Source organism: Chenopodium quinoa, unplaced genomic scaffold (genome assembly GCF_001683475.1).
Source record: "Chenopodium quinoa cultivar QQ74 unplaced genomic scaffold, ASM168347v1, whole genome shotgun sequence".
In the NCBI taxonomy this organism is placed as follows: Eukaryota; Viridiplantae; Streptophyta; class Magnoliopsida; order Caryophyllales; family Amaranthaceae; genus Chenopodium; species Chenopodium quinoa.
In genome coordinates, this window is record NW_018744583.1 from 665,268 (window position 1) to 683,468 (window position 18,201).

Below are 18,201 nucleotides of genomic sequence, written 5' to 3' on the forward strand. Positions count from 1 at the left end.
AGAGTCGCCACCCTCTTTCGAACCAAATCAAATTTGAAGGTAGACCCATCTTTGAGACCTCTGAAAAAGTCAGTATAGGCTACCTCATCCGGTAACCCTTGAATCTGTATTCTCATCAGGTTAAACCGCCTGATGTAAGAACGAAGCCCCTCCTTCTCGCCCTGCTGAATTGTTCCTAAATCAAGGGTCGTTTTCTTCGCAGGGATGTTCATGGCGAAGTTGGAGGTGAATAAGTAAGCAAGCGTCCTGAAGCTATTTACACAACTAGTCGGCAGGTTGCCGAACCATTGTTGTGCGATTCCTTTGAGAGTCGCTGGGAAACACTTGCACCAAGTGGGATCATCCAACCCTTGAAGGTACATCAGGTTGGTGAATGCCATCAGATGGTCTTCTGGGTTAGTAGTGCCGTCATAGGCGCCTACTAGTACATTTTTCACTTTGGCCGGCTGAGCGGCTTCAGTAATTTCCTTGGAGAAGGCCGACGGCTGTTCACCAAGTCTAAGCAACCGTAGCTGCCAGTCCATAGGTTGGACGTTTTTTTGCTGCAGGTCCACCAAACGGAGGTGGCTGCAAAAAATACTGTTGTTGCGGCACAAATGGTAAGTTTGGTACCGCCTGGTCGCTATGAAAGCCGGACTGACGGGAGGTGCCGCCTGACTGACTCTCATGATACGACTGAGTATGCCTCATCGAGGCATTTTGCAGACTGTCTTGAAAGTTTGAAGTAGAGGTCGACTCTGACAATCGGTCACTCTTCTTCTGCTCTAGCAGTAGCCGAGCGTCTGTGAATGTTTGCTTCGACCCGTCCGCCTGAATATGACGAACAGGTTTCCTATTTCCTGTAGGAAAACGGAATTTTGTGAAATCAAGGGCAGGTGGCTCCCGCTTCCTAGATTTAGGATGAGGAGTCGCCTCTCGCCCTTGAACTGGCTTCCTCTTCAGTGAAGTGAAGGGTTTCTTAGCCGACTGCTCCTTGACTGGAGCAGGCGGCTTCTTGTTGATCAACTCTTGAATCTCTCCCTTGAAGTTCCTCATGAAGGTCATGAGTTCGTTCCTTGTGATGGGAGCAGACCCATCAGTCGGCTTTTACCGAACAGGCGGTGCGCCTGCTGGCTCACTTCCAGTTTGAAGATGTTCCCGTTCCCTCCTTTCGGTATGACGGGTACGTTGGGCCCTTAGGGTCCCGTCTGAAGCTGTGTGAGCTTCAACTTCAAATTCACTCTCGGTATCATGGTCCGACTGAACTTGAGGGTCGTCTAGGGGACGCCTCTCTTCAGGAGTCGGTACAGACTTGGATGCTATCTCAGAAGTACTCTCCCCACAGACGGCGCCAAATGTTTCGGGGTTTTCTGATGTCCTGCAGGAGAGTTACAATTCCGAGACTGGAACCGGACGCCTGTACCTGCAAAATAACGGAGACTCCTGGTGGTGGGAGCTCCGCCTCCAACGGTCAAGTTAGTACTTGATTAAGGAGTAATTAATGCGGAAATTAAAGTGATTGGGTCTCTCTAGGTGAGAGTGTTTAATGTAGGTAATCTGCTTTGTTAGCGAGATCAGCCGGTTATTACTGTGTATAATTAATGTGTTTTTTCGTAATCCCCCTTAATGAGGATTAAGGGAGGTATTTATAACCTTGGGAAACGTGCCCATCCTAGGTTTAGGTTAACCTAGGGCTGATTGGGCTTCCCTCGGAAGTTGGGCCTGGGTGGCCGGTTTCTCCATTAGGCATGGAGTATGCCACATGTCATGACATAATAGGTCCAAGGTGGACGAATAAGCGCATGCCACGTGGCAAGCCCTGACAGTTCCAACTGGGGGACACTTGGCAGGACCTGATTGGCCCACGTGGCGCATTCCGATTGGTGGGAGCAAAATCCCCTAATCAGGAGTGACATCGCATTCCTAGTCTTATATGTCAATGACATATTACTCATTGGAAACAGAACTAAACTGTAAGAGTCCGTAAAGGGCTGGCTGGGAAAGTGTTTTTCATAGAAGGACTTAGGAGAGGCACAATACATAGTGGGCATCAAGATCTATAGGGATAGATCTAAGAGGATGATTGGATTGAGCCAAATTACCTATATAGATAAGGTACTGGAACGATTCAACATGGAAGGGGCATGTCCCATGGCATAACTCTGAGCAAGAAACAGTGTCCACAGACACCTGATGAGCGAGAGAGAATGAGTCAGATTCCATATGCTTCGCTTATTGGATCGATCATGTATGCCATGATATGTACTAGGCCGGATGTATCGTATGCCTTGAGTGCTACGAGCCGATACCAATCAGACCCAGGAGAGGCGCATTGGACTGTGGCCAAGAATATCCTAAAGTACCTAAAAAGGAACAAGGATAAATTCCTGGTCTATGGTGGCTGTAATGAGTTGGTTGTTGAAGGTTATACTTACGCGAGCTTCCAGACTGACAGAGACGACTCCAAGTCGCAGTCGGGGTACATATTCTGCCTCAACGGAGGAGCGTTTAGTTGGAAGAGTGCTAAGCAGAGCACCACTGCAGATTCTACAACTGAAGACGGATACTTGGCAGCTTCGGAAGCGGCTAAGGAGGCAGTTTGGATTTGTAAGTTCATTGGTGAACTTGGTGTTGTACCCTCAATCAAGGGTCCAATAGACCTCTATTGTGATAACAATGGAGCTATTGCTTAGGCCAGGGAGCCAAGGGAACATCAGAAGGTCAAACATGTCAAGCGGCGATTTCACATGATAAGGGAATGGAAATCTGAAGGTGAAATCAGAATTTGTAAGATTAGAATGGACGACAATGTAGCCGATCCTCTGAATAAACCTTTGTCTCAAGTGAAGCACAACAAGCACGTTGAGGCAATGGGAATCAAGCATATTGGAGATTGGCTTTGATTTCCCTGTATAGATGTTTTAATTAAACTCGATGCCTTAATGTAAAACACTATGTTGGACCATTCAATTTTGGAGCAATTAAATTTTTTGCAAATTTATGATTACTCCATATCTATTTAATTGTGGTTTAGAATTAAATAATGAGTCCATTCAATTTTGAGAATATTCAAAACAGGGTATCAAGACCATATCTTGGATAAAGAAACACTTGTTAAGTGAACATTGAATATTTTAATCGAGAATTGTCCCTAATCGAGGTCATTTAAACGATGGACGATTAACGACCACTTGAGATTAGTGTGTAGTATGATTTATAGCACTGTTTCTTGTGCTACAAGGACATGATAGTCATAAATCATTTGCACAGGTACTAGTTTCGAACTATACCGGATAGACCTATGAGAATACTTTAAGAGATATCAAATCGTCATAAGTATATTTCTCATTATTGCTATTGGAACCTTTTTCCTCGACCATGAGTATTGTAAGTTCTCTTGTTTGACTACTAGTCGTTTTGATGTTGTCAAACGTCTGCCGTAAATCAGGATTATAACAGCAGCACTCAGGCGATTAGGTCCTCTTAGTAAGGGAAGCTTACAGTACAAGACTGGGAATGTCCCCCTATTAACAATAGGGAATATGTCTTTGTTGTTTACAAGGCCTCTCGATGAGCGAGACTGTGAAAATGTATGCCCGTGCTCAGATGGATTTTAGAAATCATCTGATTATTGACAGTCAAACTCGGGAATCGAGAAACACTTCTGGACGTAATAAGGATGACGAAGAATCTTACCTTATAGTTCATGAAAAGACATAAAGCGACATAGGAAAAGGGCTATACACAATTTGCACACTTGTCTGGAAGGACAAGACCCATCGCAATGCTAGTCGCAAGCCTAGCATGATAGGCGTGCTAGGCCCATGCATGCTAGCTAACCACCGTAAGCATCGCAACCTTGCGTGTGTGCTAGCACGTCATGCGCCCAAGCATCGCAAGGCTAGGCCTTGAGTATGCTTGGCGCTGGCGTAAGGCATGGCCTAGCACTGCTCGTCGCACCATCGGAGCCACGCACCATTGTATAGCAGCATGCTAGGCGTGGTGCGCTATGCATGATGCTAGGCAACGGCACGCACCAGCCCTAGGCATGCTGCGCAGCATGCGTGCTAGGCATCGCATGGCAGCAGCCCTATGCCTCGCACATCGCAAGCACCAAGCATCAGCCAGCAGCGTGCTGGGATGTGCGTGTGGTGCGTATGCCTCGCATAACAGTGCCCAGCAAGCTCGCAATGCCTCGCATAGCAGCAGCGCCCAGCATGCGTGGCTCGCTAGCAGCATGCATGCTCTGGCTGGCTGCGCATGCGGGCTGGCTGTGCATGTGGGGTGCTAGTTGTGCTGGCTGGCTGCCCAGCCTTGGTGCTAGGCGCCAGCTGGCAGCCTTGGCAGGCTGCCAGCCAACCACATGGAGGGGAGTGCCGGCTTGCTAGTGGGGACCAAAGGGTGTGAGCCTTGCCTTGGGCACCAAGGCTATGGTCCCCCCCTTGGAAATGGTCCTCACCTAATCTCTCATCCTACTTGTGCCACTTTTAACTTATTGATTGCTTTGCAATTTTATTTTTGTATTAATTAAAATAAAATGGGAAAATTGCAGACCTCCCACATTGATTGAGTGTGGGAATTCAAGGTTCATTTCCCTATTAATACCAAGGTTTTGGGATTTGGGAAGAACACTTGAGTGGAACTAAAAAGGCATCTCCTTAGAAAAAGTGAGAAAACCTTAAATTCGTACAACTCTAGTTTTTATTGGTCGGGTCCCAACTAACCTTCGGGACTTGGATCGTTCGTGTCGGGTTCGTGGGTACGAGCCGTCGGAGACCTTCGCATTTGCGGGGTTCAAGTAAGAGCTCGGGATTCGAGCGAAGCACGCGCCAAGGGTAAGAATGTCTTTTCTTCTCTCTCTTAATTGTTGTTTAATTAGTGATTGTATGCTTAGTCGCTTTAATTAGTGTGCGGGTCTTGGGTGGGTTTCCCTTCCGCGTAGAGTCGGACTCTACAAAAATCAACAAAATAAAGATGCATTTGGCAGCTAGCATGACCCCTTGAAACTTGAGTCTTCAAATCTTCAAGGGCCTTCGTTGCATCTTCTTGGCTTCGTCTTTTTAGAAACGCCGTCTTCGAGACATCACCACCAATTATGCAACTACTAGAATAAGCTAGGACTAGTCTAAATAATTTAAGTACAAAAATACTTAACGGCATGCAGTCCGTATTTAGATTTACAAAAATACAAAACGGAACGCAGTCCGTATTTACTATCCTAATCGGGTCCCACTAGTTGCCGTTTTGTAAAATCTGCATTAGAATATCTATTCCATTAATCCATTCACTAACGTGAATGGCCCATGCATTTTACAAATAATTCAAGCAACAATTCAAAACGAGCGCAAAACTAGTTACTAACTTAGGTGGTTAATCCAATTAACGTGCCTAATAAAAACTAGTCAAAGTTGTTATCCAATTATGTGAATTAATGCAATAATAAAAGCTCAAACGATTAAAGAAGCTCCTACTAAATTCCACATCCCACTTAATTAAAATTAATCCAATTAAAATTAAATAAGCCGGTTAACTAAAATTTTGTCAAATAATATTTTGTAAGTGTCGGGAAAAACCGAGGCCTAGCCTCGTTTTAATTAAAAAAACAAAAAACCGCAAAATTAATAGATCCTTACAGCCGAGTGCCTAGCATCCAAGCCAAAAGGCTCGTCTTGCTAGGCACCAAGCCCCGGCTCCCATGCGTGGGTGCTGCCCCGCACAGCCACAGATGCGCCAAGCCACTTGCTAGAGGCTGACAGCATCGCTCGCGCGTTATGCTGGTCCTAGAAACGTGCTTGCAACGCACGCTAGTGTTGGCCGCGCAGGCCATGCGGCTTTGCGGGTTGGTGCTGCCTAGTAGCCACACGTCGCACCACACGCAAGCAAGCCATGCCGCACCAAGCTGGTGCTGCTCGCACACACCAATGCAGCTTAGTTGGGGCTAGATCACACCCTCGCTACTGAACCATAAGCGGTCCCTACCCCGAAGCTTAGTTAGGGCTAGATCAAAAATAACTTAGAGTTTACGAACAAAGGTTTTCTCGCTTTTGGAGATCCATTAAGTTACACCAACTTAAGTGCCTTTTCTAAATGCCAAATAATTGGTATTTATAAGGAATAGTGCCCAAGAGTTCCCATCATCTTTCAATGTGGGATAGTTGGTAAATAGAATTTAATTTAACTATAAAATAAATTAAAAGCCATGATGAAACAATAATCAAATGACAAGTGTCATAACACACAGAGGGACCTTGCGACGGATTTTCACCGAAAGTCAACAAAAGCGCCGACAGAACAAAATCCGTCGGAATAGACCTTTCTGACGAAATTTCCGACGGAATATCGCAAAATTCCTACAAAATGTCTTTCGACAATGCGTTCTGATGGAATTCCGTCGAAAATGGGCATTTCCGACGGATTTTTTCCGTCGTTGATTGACTGTTTTCTTGTAGTGTGAAACAATAATCAAATGACAAGTGTCATCACACATAGAGGGAGTAGGTGGGAGGACCACCTTGGCCTTGGAGAACAAGGCAAGGGGTTGTCCCCACCTTCCTCGGTCAGCTCGGGCAGCTGCCCGACCTTGGGCAGCAAGGCCAACCTTGCGCCACAAGACTAGGTCTGGTGTCCCATAGTCGCAAGCCCACGCCTAGTAGCAGCCAAGCCATGCACCTACCGCAAGCACGCACAGGCCCAACAGTAGTGGCGTGGCCATAGTAGTAGCACGCAAGCGCCAGCCTTGTTGCTGGCCTCTCTATGCTGGCGCACCAGTCTTCCTAGCAAGCCCGCACGCAACGGCCAGCCTAGCTGGGCCTTGCGATGGCTGTGGTGCTTGGTGCTTTGGTGCTTGCGGCCCTTAGCCACTTGACTTTGATCCGAGAAGTGGCTAGGGCTCGTGCTATCCTAGTAATTTTTGCACGATACGTCATTTGATTATTTTTCTTGTCTTCGTCGATTCCTAAATTCGACTCAACGTACGTCGCTCTAAGCTCAGAATCCGACGTATTAGTTTGTAAAATCTCTATCGACATATTTAATCCTTTGGATTAATTCGTCGCTTCGGTTCGGTTACACGATTGGGTGTGATCCGAAGGGTTTAGTCAAGATTAAGCTGTAACATTAATTTTTCATTAATATTACTAATCGAAAGCGGCCTTTAGCTAGGCATTCCGATCACTTGACCTCACTGAATAATTAGCTTTCTAATTAATTCCGAACCCTCTATTGGAATAATACACTTGATTGAAGGACACCATTCATTTCACCTCCTTAATGCCGGCTTTGCTTCCTCCTTCTTCTTAACACCGCCGTTGCTGCCTCCTCATTTTATTTTATCACCATCAATAAAGCATAAATTAAGGCTTTCAAGTTCAGTTTTGACCATGAAAACTCCAGATCTGGAGAATTTATGGTTAATTTGGCTGAAAACCCAAAATTAAATTGTTTAAAAAGGTAAATTTCCATATTTATTGTATTTTAAATAATTTTACAGGTTTTCGGTTGGGTGACTGATTTTTTCATGGTGCTTTTGGGTTTAGGTTTAGTAGTTTTGAGATTTTTTCGTGGGTGGCTGGGGTTTTTTTTTACGGGTGGTCTGGTGGTGTTGCTGGTATTTTTCTTGGTTTTTTTTGTGTATTTGAATGTTGAATTGAGTGAATTTATTTTTGGTTTAACTATAATCTATGGGTATATTTTCTATCTTCTTTGCAATCTTACTATTTGTTGAAATGCCTCTGTGAGAATTTTGATTTTTTTTTTAAATAAAATTGTAATTCAAAGGATATGAAACTGGCGATGAAGACGATGACAATAGTGGTGCTCCAAGTGTATCGACGAAGATAATGGCGAAACGTTGTTTAGTTCGAAGATAAGTTTCTCTCCTCCTATTGATCGTATGTTTTTCAATTAACTTTTATATTTACGCTTTAAATTTGTGTGCATATCTCATTTACTTTGTTTTTTTCTTTATTGAATGTGAATCTTTTGTTTTTTAGTGGAATTCTCAATTATAATCATTATGTATTTTAAATTTGTTTTGTCAGATCTACTTGATGTCATCACAAAACACAAAACTCCAAACCAAGGAGTAAGTCTCAAGCCTACACCGTGCTGTTTATAGCACAGGGGCATTTTAGGTATTTTACACTTTAGTGAGTGTATTCTAAAATTTAATACGTATCGAAATACACATATAAAAGGTGAATTTATTACCCGTTTGAATTCTATTTCTCCGTTTCATTTTCTTGCAGCTTTTCGTTTTCCCGCTTTCTGTAGAGGAAATCAATCCTCCATTGCAGTGGTATCTTCTTCTCCATATTCGTGGACGACAAAATTCGGCTTGTAAGGAGGAAGGCTTGGTAGTTCCAATGAAGGGAAAAGGTAAGTGTGAATTGGAATTTGGTAAATTAAGGTTTTTGCGAGAATGGAGTTGCGACAATGAAGTGTTAAATTTTAACTAAATTATTAAGTAAATGATGGATTGTGAATTGAGGGTTTTCAGTTGTGATTGAATCATGAATGGAATTGGTAATGAATTATTGTATAATATCGTGAAATTAGGGTTAGTATAAATTCAAATTTTAAAATAACGAAGTAAATGGGTAAGGATTGGTGAATATCGAAGTAAATTGGTTAAGGATTATTGAATTATGAATCATTATCGTGAAATTAGGGGTTTTATTGAAATGTTGGTATATTGAACTTGTAATTGGGGTATTGTTTCCCAGTATGTGTTCATTGTTGCTCTTTTTCAATTGTTTTTCTTTACTCTTCAAATTATGTAATTTTATTAATTAGATATGCAATTAAGAGGTAGAATGTGTGAAGTAGAAATTGCTGAATAGGTTGATATACTGGATTGCATGGGCTGAAATGCGAGGTATATTAATTTTCTGAGTTTGTTAAGTTTGTAAGTGATTAATTCAATGCATGAAGAAATGTGTGTATACAAGTGGTGTTTGTGTATACAAATGAAGTTTCTGAAGGTTTGTTGCGTTACTTGGAATAGGTGTATTGAGTTTGTGTAGTTGTATTTAGTTTATGATGCATTAGTTATATGTGTTGCTGAAGTTTACATTGTATTGAAATTAGTTATTTATTGCTGTTCAGGTAATGGGAAGGGAAGAAAGGTTATTGCTGGTAAAGTGTACCGTGGAATAACTGGTAAAGGTAAAGGTGTAAGTGGTGGTAAAGGTAAAGGTAATAGTGTGAGGGGTGATAAAGGGAAAGGTGGTCTGGGAGTAGGGGGTGCTAAAAGGAAAATAGTATATGAGCCAGAGTATTCATCGTGTTCATCAACTTCAGAATCATCATATGGATCAATGTCGGATGATGATTTTGAGTATTACCCTGAATCAAAAGGGGAAGTTGAATGCGAATACAGCGCTGTGTCTAGTGAAGAGGTTACTGATTGCTACAGTAGTGGTGAAGAGGTAATAAATGTTATTGGTATATGAGTGGTTGTGTAATGTAATATGGTTTAATATGTTTTTGTAATGTTTGGTATTGCAGGTGAGAAAGGCTGAACGCAAAGCGAAGGCCGGGAAACGGAAAGTTGTTCCGAAGGTTTTTGTGGTGAGTGGGTAGTTTGTATGAATGTTTGAATGGCATCCATAAATTGCATATGTGTTGGTTATTATGTTAAATTCTATGCTGATATCATTTTTTAGGCAATGAATGTGACCTGCCCTGTGGAGACTTTGGGTAGGATTTTAGGTAACTTTGAGGACAAGAAGCGTCTTGTTAGGGAAATGGGTTTTGGGGGCTTATTTTATCTTAAGGGCCTGCCACGACAATTGGCGTTTTGGTTGTGTACTAGAGTAGATGTGTCAAGAAGATGCTTGTTGTCTGTGGATGGACAAGTGTTTCCATTGGACCCAGTTCAGGTGCATTGGGTCTTGGGGATTCCATATGGTCCACGAGTTTTACCGACGAAGGTATAGTAGTGGACCCAGAGTTGGGGGATAGATTATGGAATACATATAGCACAACAATAGCATGCGAGACTAGAGGCATTACTAGGAAGACTTTGGTTGAATATTTGGAGGGTCCTTGTGTAGATGATAAGAAATTCAAGATGGTTTTTTTGATGTATATGTTGAATGTAATGTGTTCATCAACATGCCACCGTTTAAAGAAGCAATTTCTTCACGGTGTATCAGTGGCAGATAATGCAGCTCAGTATAATTGGTGTGAGTTTGTTCTGGCTAATGAAAGCATTAGGACAGTTTAGTAGAAGGTTTTATGGTGATAATTTTAATTTTAATGCTAGTAGTGGTGGATGTACTTTGTTTTTGGCGGTAAGTGTGAAATAAATTGCCTTGATTGTTAAGTAAATGTAACCAGATAGGAACTAATTACCTATGTATATGGTAACTACAGGTGTTTTATTTAGACCAACTTAATCAAGCTCCCCTTGAGTGGGGTGAGTTCCAAGAATCAAAGTTTGGTCGAGGAACGAGATGAACAAGGCAATATCTGTTAATCAGTTTGAAACTGGTGATTTTGGAGCCCGTGGAGTAAGTGTTTACAAAGGGGTAGTGTTTTCATTGGTTAGATACATAATGTTATTTTGTGTCCATTGATTAAAGGGAAATTTGTCAGAAACAACCTTTTAAAATGTCCACTTTATTTAAAACAACCTTTTACAAAAAAAATTTGTAACTTCAGACCACATTATAAATTTTTTTTTGTCAAAGACAACCTAATGCTACTTTCCGGCGTTGACTTTATCTTTTTCCGTTGTTGACCACAAGTGTGCAGGGACATGACCTCTTATATATATTGCTTAATACACCCCTTTTTCCTCCAATTAACTCTAATTAAAACCTCTACTTCTCTCTCATTCCTCTTTTTCGATCAATAGGAAAAAAATTCTAGGGTAAATTCCTCTAAAACTAAATAAAGTCAACACCGGAAAAAATAGGGAAAAGTAGCATTAGGTTGTCTTTGACAAAAAAAATTTATAATGTGGTTTGAAGTTACAAAAAAAATTTAAAAGGTAGTTTTAAATAAAGTGGACACTTTAAAAGGTTGTTTTTGACAAATTTTCCTTGATTAAATAAATAATATATTTCTTAAATGTAATGTGTGGTAATGTGTGGATGTGAAGTATGGGCGGGGGCACCCGTTAAAAGCTGAAGACATATTGCCTACTAGGAGGAAAAGATCAAACGATTGTGTTGATGTAAGTGCTTTGTTACGTACCTGTACATGCTTGAAATGCAGAATGTAATTAAAACTATTGAGTTTAATAATTTGGTGGTCATGTTAGGTGCTGAATGTGTTGAAGAGTGTATTGAACTAGGAAGGTGTATTGGAAGAAGAACCGGCAGACATAGATGAAGGTGAATTGGAGAGGATTACCTAAAATGTGAAGAGGAGAAGAATTGCTACTACGGATTGTCCATTTGGTAGGCAGAAAAACTTAGTAGAAGGTACTTAGTAGTGCTATAGGTTTGATTTATTTTGAAAAATGGCGTATTAGAATTGATTATTACAATTGTGACAACCTGCTTATTAAAATGGCTTTCAAATTTGTATGTGCAGGGAGTGTAGAGGATCATAAGGATGTGGACACGGCTGATGAGATGGATGTGGACGTGGCTGATGCAGGGTTAAGGTCAACGAGTTCCAACAGGCTGTTGATGAGGAGCTGAATCAGGACAGTGGTGTAAAGGAGATGAATTCTGATTCACTTGAAAAACAATTTCATCAGATTTAGAGTGAAGAGGTTAACTCAAATTCTGATATAGACGTTCATGCATTACTGTGGAGTGTCAATGAATCTGTAGATGCTCCAATGATTCGTAATGCATCTGTACCCAATCAACCATACACTGTAATTGATAATGGATTGGACCACCTTAGGTTTCTGGTGGTAAATATAGGGGATCAAAGTATAGGTTGGTAAAGTTATTTTTTCTGAGTCAAATGTTTTGATGGAATGATCTCTGCACATGTGAATATAGGGGATCTAGGGTACCTCATTTGAATGCAGTAGTACCTCAGGTGAATGCAGAGGTACCTGAGATAAATGTAGAGGAAATTCAGGATAATAGAGGAGTTGTTGTGAATGCAGAGGTACCTGAGATAAATGTAGAGGAAATTCAAGATAATAGAGGAGTTGTTGTTGATGAGAAGGGGGGGAGGAAAAAGGAGAGGGAGAAGGGTGATGGGCGGAGATTGGAGAAGGAGAGCAAAAGGAAGATGGAGAGTGTTTCGGGGTTTTCTGATGTCCTGCGGGAGAGTTACAATTCCGAGACTGGAACCGGACGCCTGTACCTGCAAAACAACGGAGACTCTTGGTGGTGGGAGCTCCGCCTCCAACGGTCAAGTTAGTACCTGATTAAGGAGTAATTAATGCGGAAATTAAAGTGATTGGGTCTCTCTAGGTGAGAGTGTTTAATGTGTGTAATCTGCGTTTTTAACGTGTTCAGCATGTAATCTCCCTTAATGAGGATTAAGGGAGGTATTTATAACCTCGGGAAACGTGCCAATCTAGGTTTAGGTTAACCTTGGGCTGATTGGGCTTCCCTCGGAAGTTGGGCCTAGGTGACCGGTTATCCCAGGTGTCATGGGAAGGACACGTGCCGTGTCGTAATTGGTCCAAGGTGGACGGATCATTGCTTGACACGTGGCAGGCTCCTATTGGCCCATGTGACGGACACATGGCGGAACCTGGTTGGTCCACTTGTCAGATGGTGATTGGTGGGAGCAAAATCCCCTAATCATTTGCCCCTCACAGGTGGCACGTGACTGGTCACGTGTTACCTGTGACAGGTGTCGCACTGTAATAGGCGACGGCCTGCTACAGGTGTCACTCGGCGAAAGGCTGAGAGATTCTCCCGCCCAAATTATGAATTTTGGAAGTGACCCTTCGCCTTCTCACTTTGCCTATATAAAGGAGTGTTGACTTCGGTCATTTTCACACTTGAGAACTTTGTGAGAGAACATTCGGACCCCTGAACTTGCTCTGACATTTTGGACCCTTTCTGCCTACCGCCTGCTCTGACAAGCCGACTGCACAGGATTTTCAGAACTCCATCAACGTCACTCGTTCAGGTAACCGTCAGTTCTCTTACTCTTAATTTTTCTCTTTACTTTATTCTTTTTTGAAATGGCACCACGGAAGCACACGACACGACCTAGGTTAGTGATCAGCCGGTCACCGGGGACGGCTGAATCTAGGACTAAGAGTGTCGCTTGCCCTTTTCTGGACCCATCTTTGCCCTTTATACAAAGTCCGACTGTATCTGTGTCTATGCAGAGCATGATGGCCAGGACAAAAAAAACTGTCAGGATCTCAAACTCAGACGGCTCCTCCCACAGGGTGCCGATTAGTGAAACATCTGACCAGGCGCCAGATGTGGAGGTGAAACAAAGCGGCTTGAAAGCCGACAGTTCTGAGGGAGGAGTCAAAGTGACCCCTTCCCATTTTACAGTTGACAATTCTTCATTCTCTCCTGCTCCTTTTAAGGGAGAGGAGGCGGGCCCCTCCGGGAGAGGGGAAGAGTCGTCCTCTTCGGACTCGTCAGAGGACGATTCCGAGTCTAGCACTTCTGGCCATGCTTCTTTGGACACAGAAGAGAAAAACAGTCGCCTGCAAGAGGCGAGGCTTTCTCACGCAGTTGAGAAGGGGGACGATTAGGCGGAGCCATCCGCCTCTCACCGAGAGCAAAATACCCCCTACTACTGCACGGTACCTCGGAGCCGGATCACAGCCATGCAAGAGAAAGTGGAGAGCTTTATCGCAAACCACACAATGGGCCCCAGCGTTTTAGTGTTTGTGCCGGATCCAGAAGACACAGTCGTCTGGCCGGCTGGTACCAGTTATGATAGCGCCTGTTTTGGCTGCTACGAGGCGACCATCAAGGCTTGGCTGCGCTTCCCACTACATCCGGCTGTTCAGCGAATCTTGGATGGGTATGAGTTGGGGTTATGGCAGTTAGCCCCGAACTCCTGGGTCAACGTACTCGGCTATGTGGCCGGGTGCGAACTATACGGAGTGGAGCCGAGCTTCGAGGCTTTCGCCCACATGAACTACCTCAGCCGGACCCCTAAGGCAGGCGGTACCGGCTGGTATCAATTGACGAGCCACGGGGGCTACCTCATGACGAGAGGTAAAGCAAACAAATGGAAGGACTGGCGGAGCACCTTCCTCATCATTGAGAGTTCACACACAGAGCTGAACAAGCGCTTCAACAGGTGGAACAGGAATCCGCCCCTTCTTGCAGGCGGCCGCAGCATGCCGCCTGTTTCCCCCGAGGCTAAGAAAGAGATCCTAGATAAAGGACTCTTCAAAGTAGAGGCGAAGGTGAACTCTACTTCAGGGGTACGAGAGCAAGTACCCCTGCACTGCGTCCCGAGCTTCAAATGGCTCTACGACGAGTACTTTTTGGCCGCCTGTGGCCTCAGCAGTCGGTGCTCAAGAGGTAGCCGGCCTGTCGAGTACTCTGTTGTTCCATGCATTTCTTGTTATGACTTTTATTAACTTTGCTATTTGTTTTTGCAGCGGACGCCATGAGCAAAATTACCGCCTCCAAGACTGCGGCGGCCATGTTGCGGGCCTCCATCATGCAACAGTCTTCAACCGACTCCCCCAACAAGGGGGCACCCTTGGTGGGCTTCGAACCTTTCACCCTCTTTTTGGAGTTGTGTTTATGCATATACTGACTCTTTTGTTCTTTTTTAGACGGGCGCTCCAAGAGCTTCTTCTTCCCAACAGCCGGACCCCAAGGCCCAGAGGACGACTGTTACGAGCTCTCCTGGTTCTGCCAGGAAACATGCGGCGGTTGAGAAACGGCCGACCACTTCTTCTAAAACTCCAGCTGGGCCACCTAGAAGTATGAAATTATCCTTGTAAATTTTAGACTTGCTCCCTTCTTTACTAGGTCTAATCCGTTTGTTTATGCTTGATGCAGCCGGCCCTCCTGACATGGTCGAGGTGGCCAAGTCTATGATCAACGCCGTTCCTCCAGCTGAAAGGGAGGCGGTCAGGGGTGTCGGCACCCTTGACCTAGACGGGATTGCAGGGGTCCTTGCTGAGGTATACTTAGCATATTTTTGAGTATTTGAATTCCAGGACGCCTGTTTTCTTTTTTGTTTGGAAACTGACGCCTGTTCCCCTTTTTACTTAGGCCCTGCTCCGAGTGAACGGCCTTCGCAAGCCGCTTGACCGGAAGAACAAAGAGGTAAAGGCTGCAAAAGCTATGGCCGCCTCTGACTGTGATAAGGCAATGTTTCAAATTGCCCAAAATGAAGTTCTGACCATTGATATTCTTTATTATCAGGCGCAGGCTACCGCCGCTATCCGGGCTCAGTTAGAGGCGGCCCAGAAGAGGAATAGCGAGCTGGAGGCGACCATCAACAGCCTCAAGGCCGAGCTGAGACCTCTTCGCCAAAAGATGTCCTCATACGAAACCTTGGAGAAATCCTTGGCGAGCGTAAAGGTACGCCTGGTGACCCAGGAGAAGAGTCTTACTCAGGAGCTCTCGGAAAAGGCCGAGCAAGAAAAGAAAGAGCTGGTCCGGGAGATGATGGAAGACTCTGCTCAAATCCAGCGCATGACTTGGGGCCGCCTCTTCCCCAATGTCGACTTTGCCTCATGGGAAAAAACGTACCGCCAGTGTTCTGATAGATATAATCAAGAGATCCTGGCGGCTGCTGAGGAAGAGGCGTTGGAGGACGCGTTGGAGGAGGAGGAGCAGCCGGTAGTGGCGCTTGTGCCGCTTGGGGGTAATGCATCAAAGAAGGATGCAGCTGAAGCCGAGTCCAGCAAGAAGAGTGCTGACCAGGCGGCAGCTGCTGATATTGAAGATCTGCCCCCTTCTTAAGCTTTATGTCTTCTTTCCACGGCCTGCGTGCCGTTTGTTTGTATTTACCCGGCCAGGGGGCCGGGGCTCTGATTATTTTGCCGGTCTTTAATGACCGGCTTCTTTTTAATGAATATTTTTGTTTTGCTTCAAATTTGTTTAAGTATTGAATATTCTGATATCCAATTGTACACTATACCGACTGTTTTACATGGCCGATAGTTGCACACAGGTACGGATAGTTAGTCACGCCGCCTATGCCCCTGAACGACTGGTTGTCTGTTTCCAAGCTAGACGATCAGTCGGCCATTTATACAATCGGTATTCGAACCATTTTAAAGACTGGATCGCCTTTAGGCAGGCGGTCCTGTCATTTGTAAAATTAACCAAGTAGGAAAGTGGTTTGACCAAGTAAACATGATTGTTACCTAGTCGTCAAGCGGTTGGTACCGGTTGTTCCCCATTATTAGCCAATGTTTGTTGGCTTTTAACTCATAGGTTGTTAACCTAGCAGGAGTAGTGGTTGAGAGCCCCTGTTTGCTAAAAACAGGCGGACGACTCATACCTTTTAGGCTCCATACTAAGTTTGAGAGAGTGACTATAAGTTAACTTTGGAGTTACTCAGTCGCCGTCACTCCTGCTTGAGTAGTAAAGGTATCAGGCGGCGGAGGCCGGCTGATCCTTTTTATTCGCCAATGTTTGTTGGCTATTAACTCAAGACGTACCCCCTGCATTTATCCCAAGTAATACAGGCGGTCATCTGACTCAGATGTCAACTGCTACCACTGGTTTGGTTAGTGATAGAGTTATCCTTGTCTCAAAAACGGCTACGTGGTTGCCCTTGGAGACAGTCGTATAGGTGTCGTGTAATTAGTTTATAGAGCAATGTTCCACCCAAAAGGGAGCTGCTCTCTGCGACGAATTTCATCCGGAGGGATGCCGCCGGACGCCTGCTATGATGTTGGGACAGGTCGTATTAGTTTTGAAGATTGGATCAGTTGGCTTGGCGCCTGGTCTGATCATTCGGCCTGTGGCCTTGGTTAGTTCTTGGTGAACGTAGGTGCTAAGTAAAAGGAGGGTAGCCGCCTGTTTAGGCACAGGGTCGGCCAGGCCCTGATCATTTTTAGTTAAGTATAAGGGGGGAAGCTGTGTGTTTGGAACCAGTCGGCCCTCTTCTATGGAAAGTAGCCGACTATATGTCCAGACGGCGTGCCCCTATGGTGAGTAAAATATTCAATGGAGAGTAGCCAAATGTAAAGGTACAGGCGGTATGCCCCTCTAAAGATAGAGTAAAATACTCAATGGAGAGTAGCCGACTGTAAAGGTACAGACGGCATGCCCCTCTGAAGATAGAGTAAAATACTCAATGGAGAGTAGCCGACTGTAAAGGTACAGGCGGCATGCCCCTCTGAAGATAGAGTAAAATACCCAATGGAGAGTAGCCGACTATAAAGGTACAGACGGCATGCCCCTCTGAAGATAGAGTAAAATACTCAATGGAGAGTAGCCGACTGTAAAGGTACAGGCGGCATGCCCCTCTGAAGAGAGTAAAATACTCAATGGAGAGTAGCCGACTGTAAATGTATAGGCGGCCTGCCCCTCTTAAGTAAGAATAAAAATTAAACATGGAGAGTAGCCGACTGTTTGTTAGTAGGCGTGCCCCTCTTAGTACAAAATTGAATATTAAGTATGCAAACTTTTATTAAGTAGCCCTTGACTATTTACATCATTCAAAAGAAATATTTCTTAAGATTATCTACATTCCAAGTTCGAGGCAACGATTGTCCGTCTGGTGTTCCCAGACGGTAGGTACCGTCCCTGACCTCTTCACAGATTCGATAGGGTCCTTCCCAGTTGAGAGTTAGTTTGCCAGACTCATTAGCCCTACCAACTGCTTCCATTTTTCTAAGTACAAAGTCCCCCACTTTGAGTGGACGCCTGTGTACTTTTTTGTTGTATGATCTAGTCATTCTCAGGCGGTAAATTTCATGGCGCAAGACAGCATTGCCCCTCCTTTCAGGAAGTGAGTCTAATGTCAGGCGCATGGCTTCCCAGTTTGCCTCTTCGTCATATAGCATTACTCGAAGAGTCGGCTCGTAGTGTGCTATTGGAAGAACAGCTTCCGCACCATAAGTTAGGAGGAATGAAGTTTCTCCAGTCGCCCCTTTTTCAGTCGTCCTAATGGCCCAGAGAACATGTGGTAATTCATCCGCCCATAGGCCGCCTGCACGTTGAATCTTTTTCTTGAGACCGTCTGAGATGATTTTATTAAAGGCTTCTACCTGGTCGTTTGCTTGTGGACGGCCGACAGATGCAAAGTAGTGTGCAATTCCTTGGTCACCCAACCAGCTTTTGAGAACAGGCGTCTCAAATTGGGGACCATTATCAAAAACCATAGACATGGGAATCCCGA

The 18,201-nt window shown here is 44.4% G+C and overlaps 1 protein-coding gene across 1 annotated transcript; it reads left to right on the top strand.

The window, feature by feature from the left end:
* The first annotated feature begins 8,204 nt into the window (after positions 1-8,204).
* Positions 8,205-11,021, top strand: LOC110699507. The gene is made up of 4 exons (XM_021876998.1): positions 8,205-8,355; positions 9,085-9,407; positions 9,487-9,549; positions 10,357-11,021. Exons 1-4 carry the CDS (start codon positions 8,343-8,345, stop codon positions 10,438-10,440), a joined length of 483 nt encoding a protein of 160 aa, XP_021732690.1. The 5' UTR covers positions 8,205-8,342; the 3' UTR covers positions 10,441-11,021.
* The last annotated feature ends 7,180 nt before the right edge of the window (positions 11,022-18,201 follow it).

What these genes read in the sequence shown, in the direction of transcription:
- LOC110699507 (XM_021876998.1), top strand. An exon ending in GCTACAGTAGTGGTGAAGAG is followed by an intron (nt 9,408 to 9,486) that starts GTAATAAATGTT and finishes TTGGTATTGCAG; the next exon opens with GTGAGAAAGGCTGAACGCAA. An exon ending in TTGTTCCGAAGGTTTTTGTG is followed by an intron (nt 9,550 to 10,356) that starts GTGAGTGGGTAG and finishes TGGTAACTACAG; the next exon opens with GTGTTTTATTTAGACCAACT.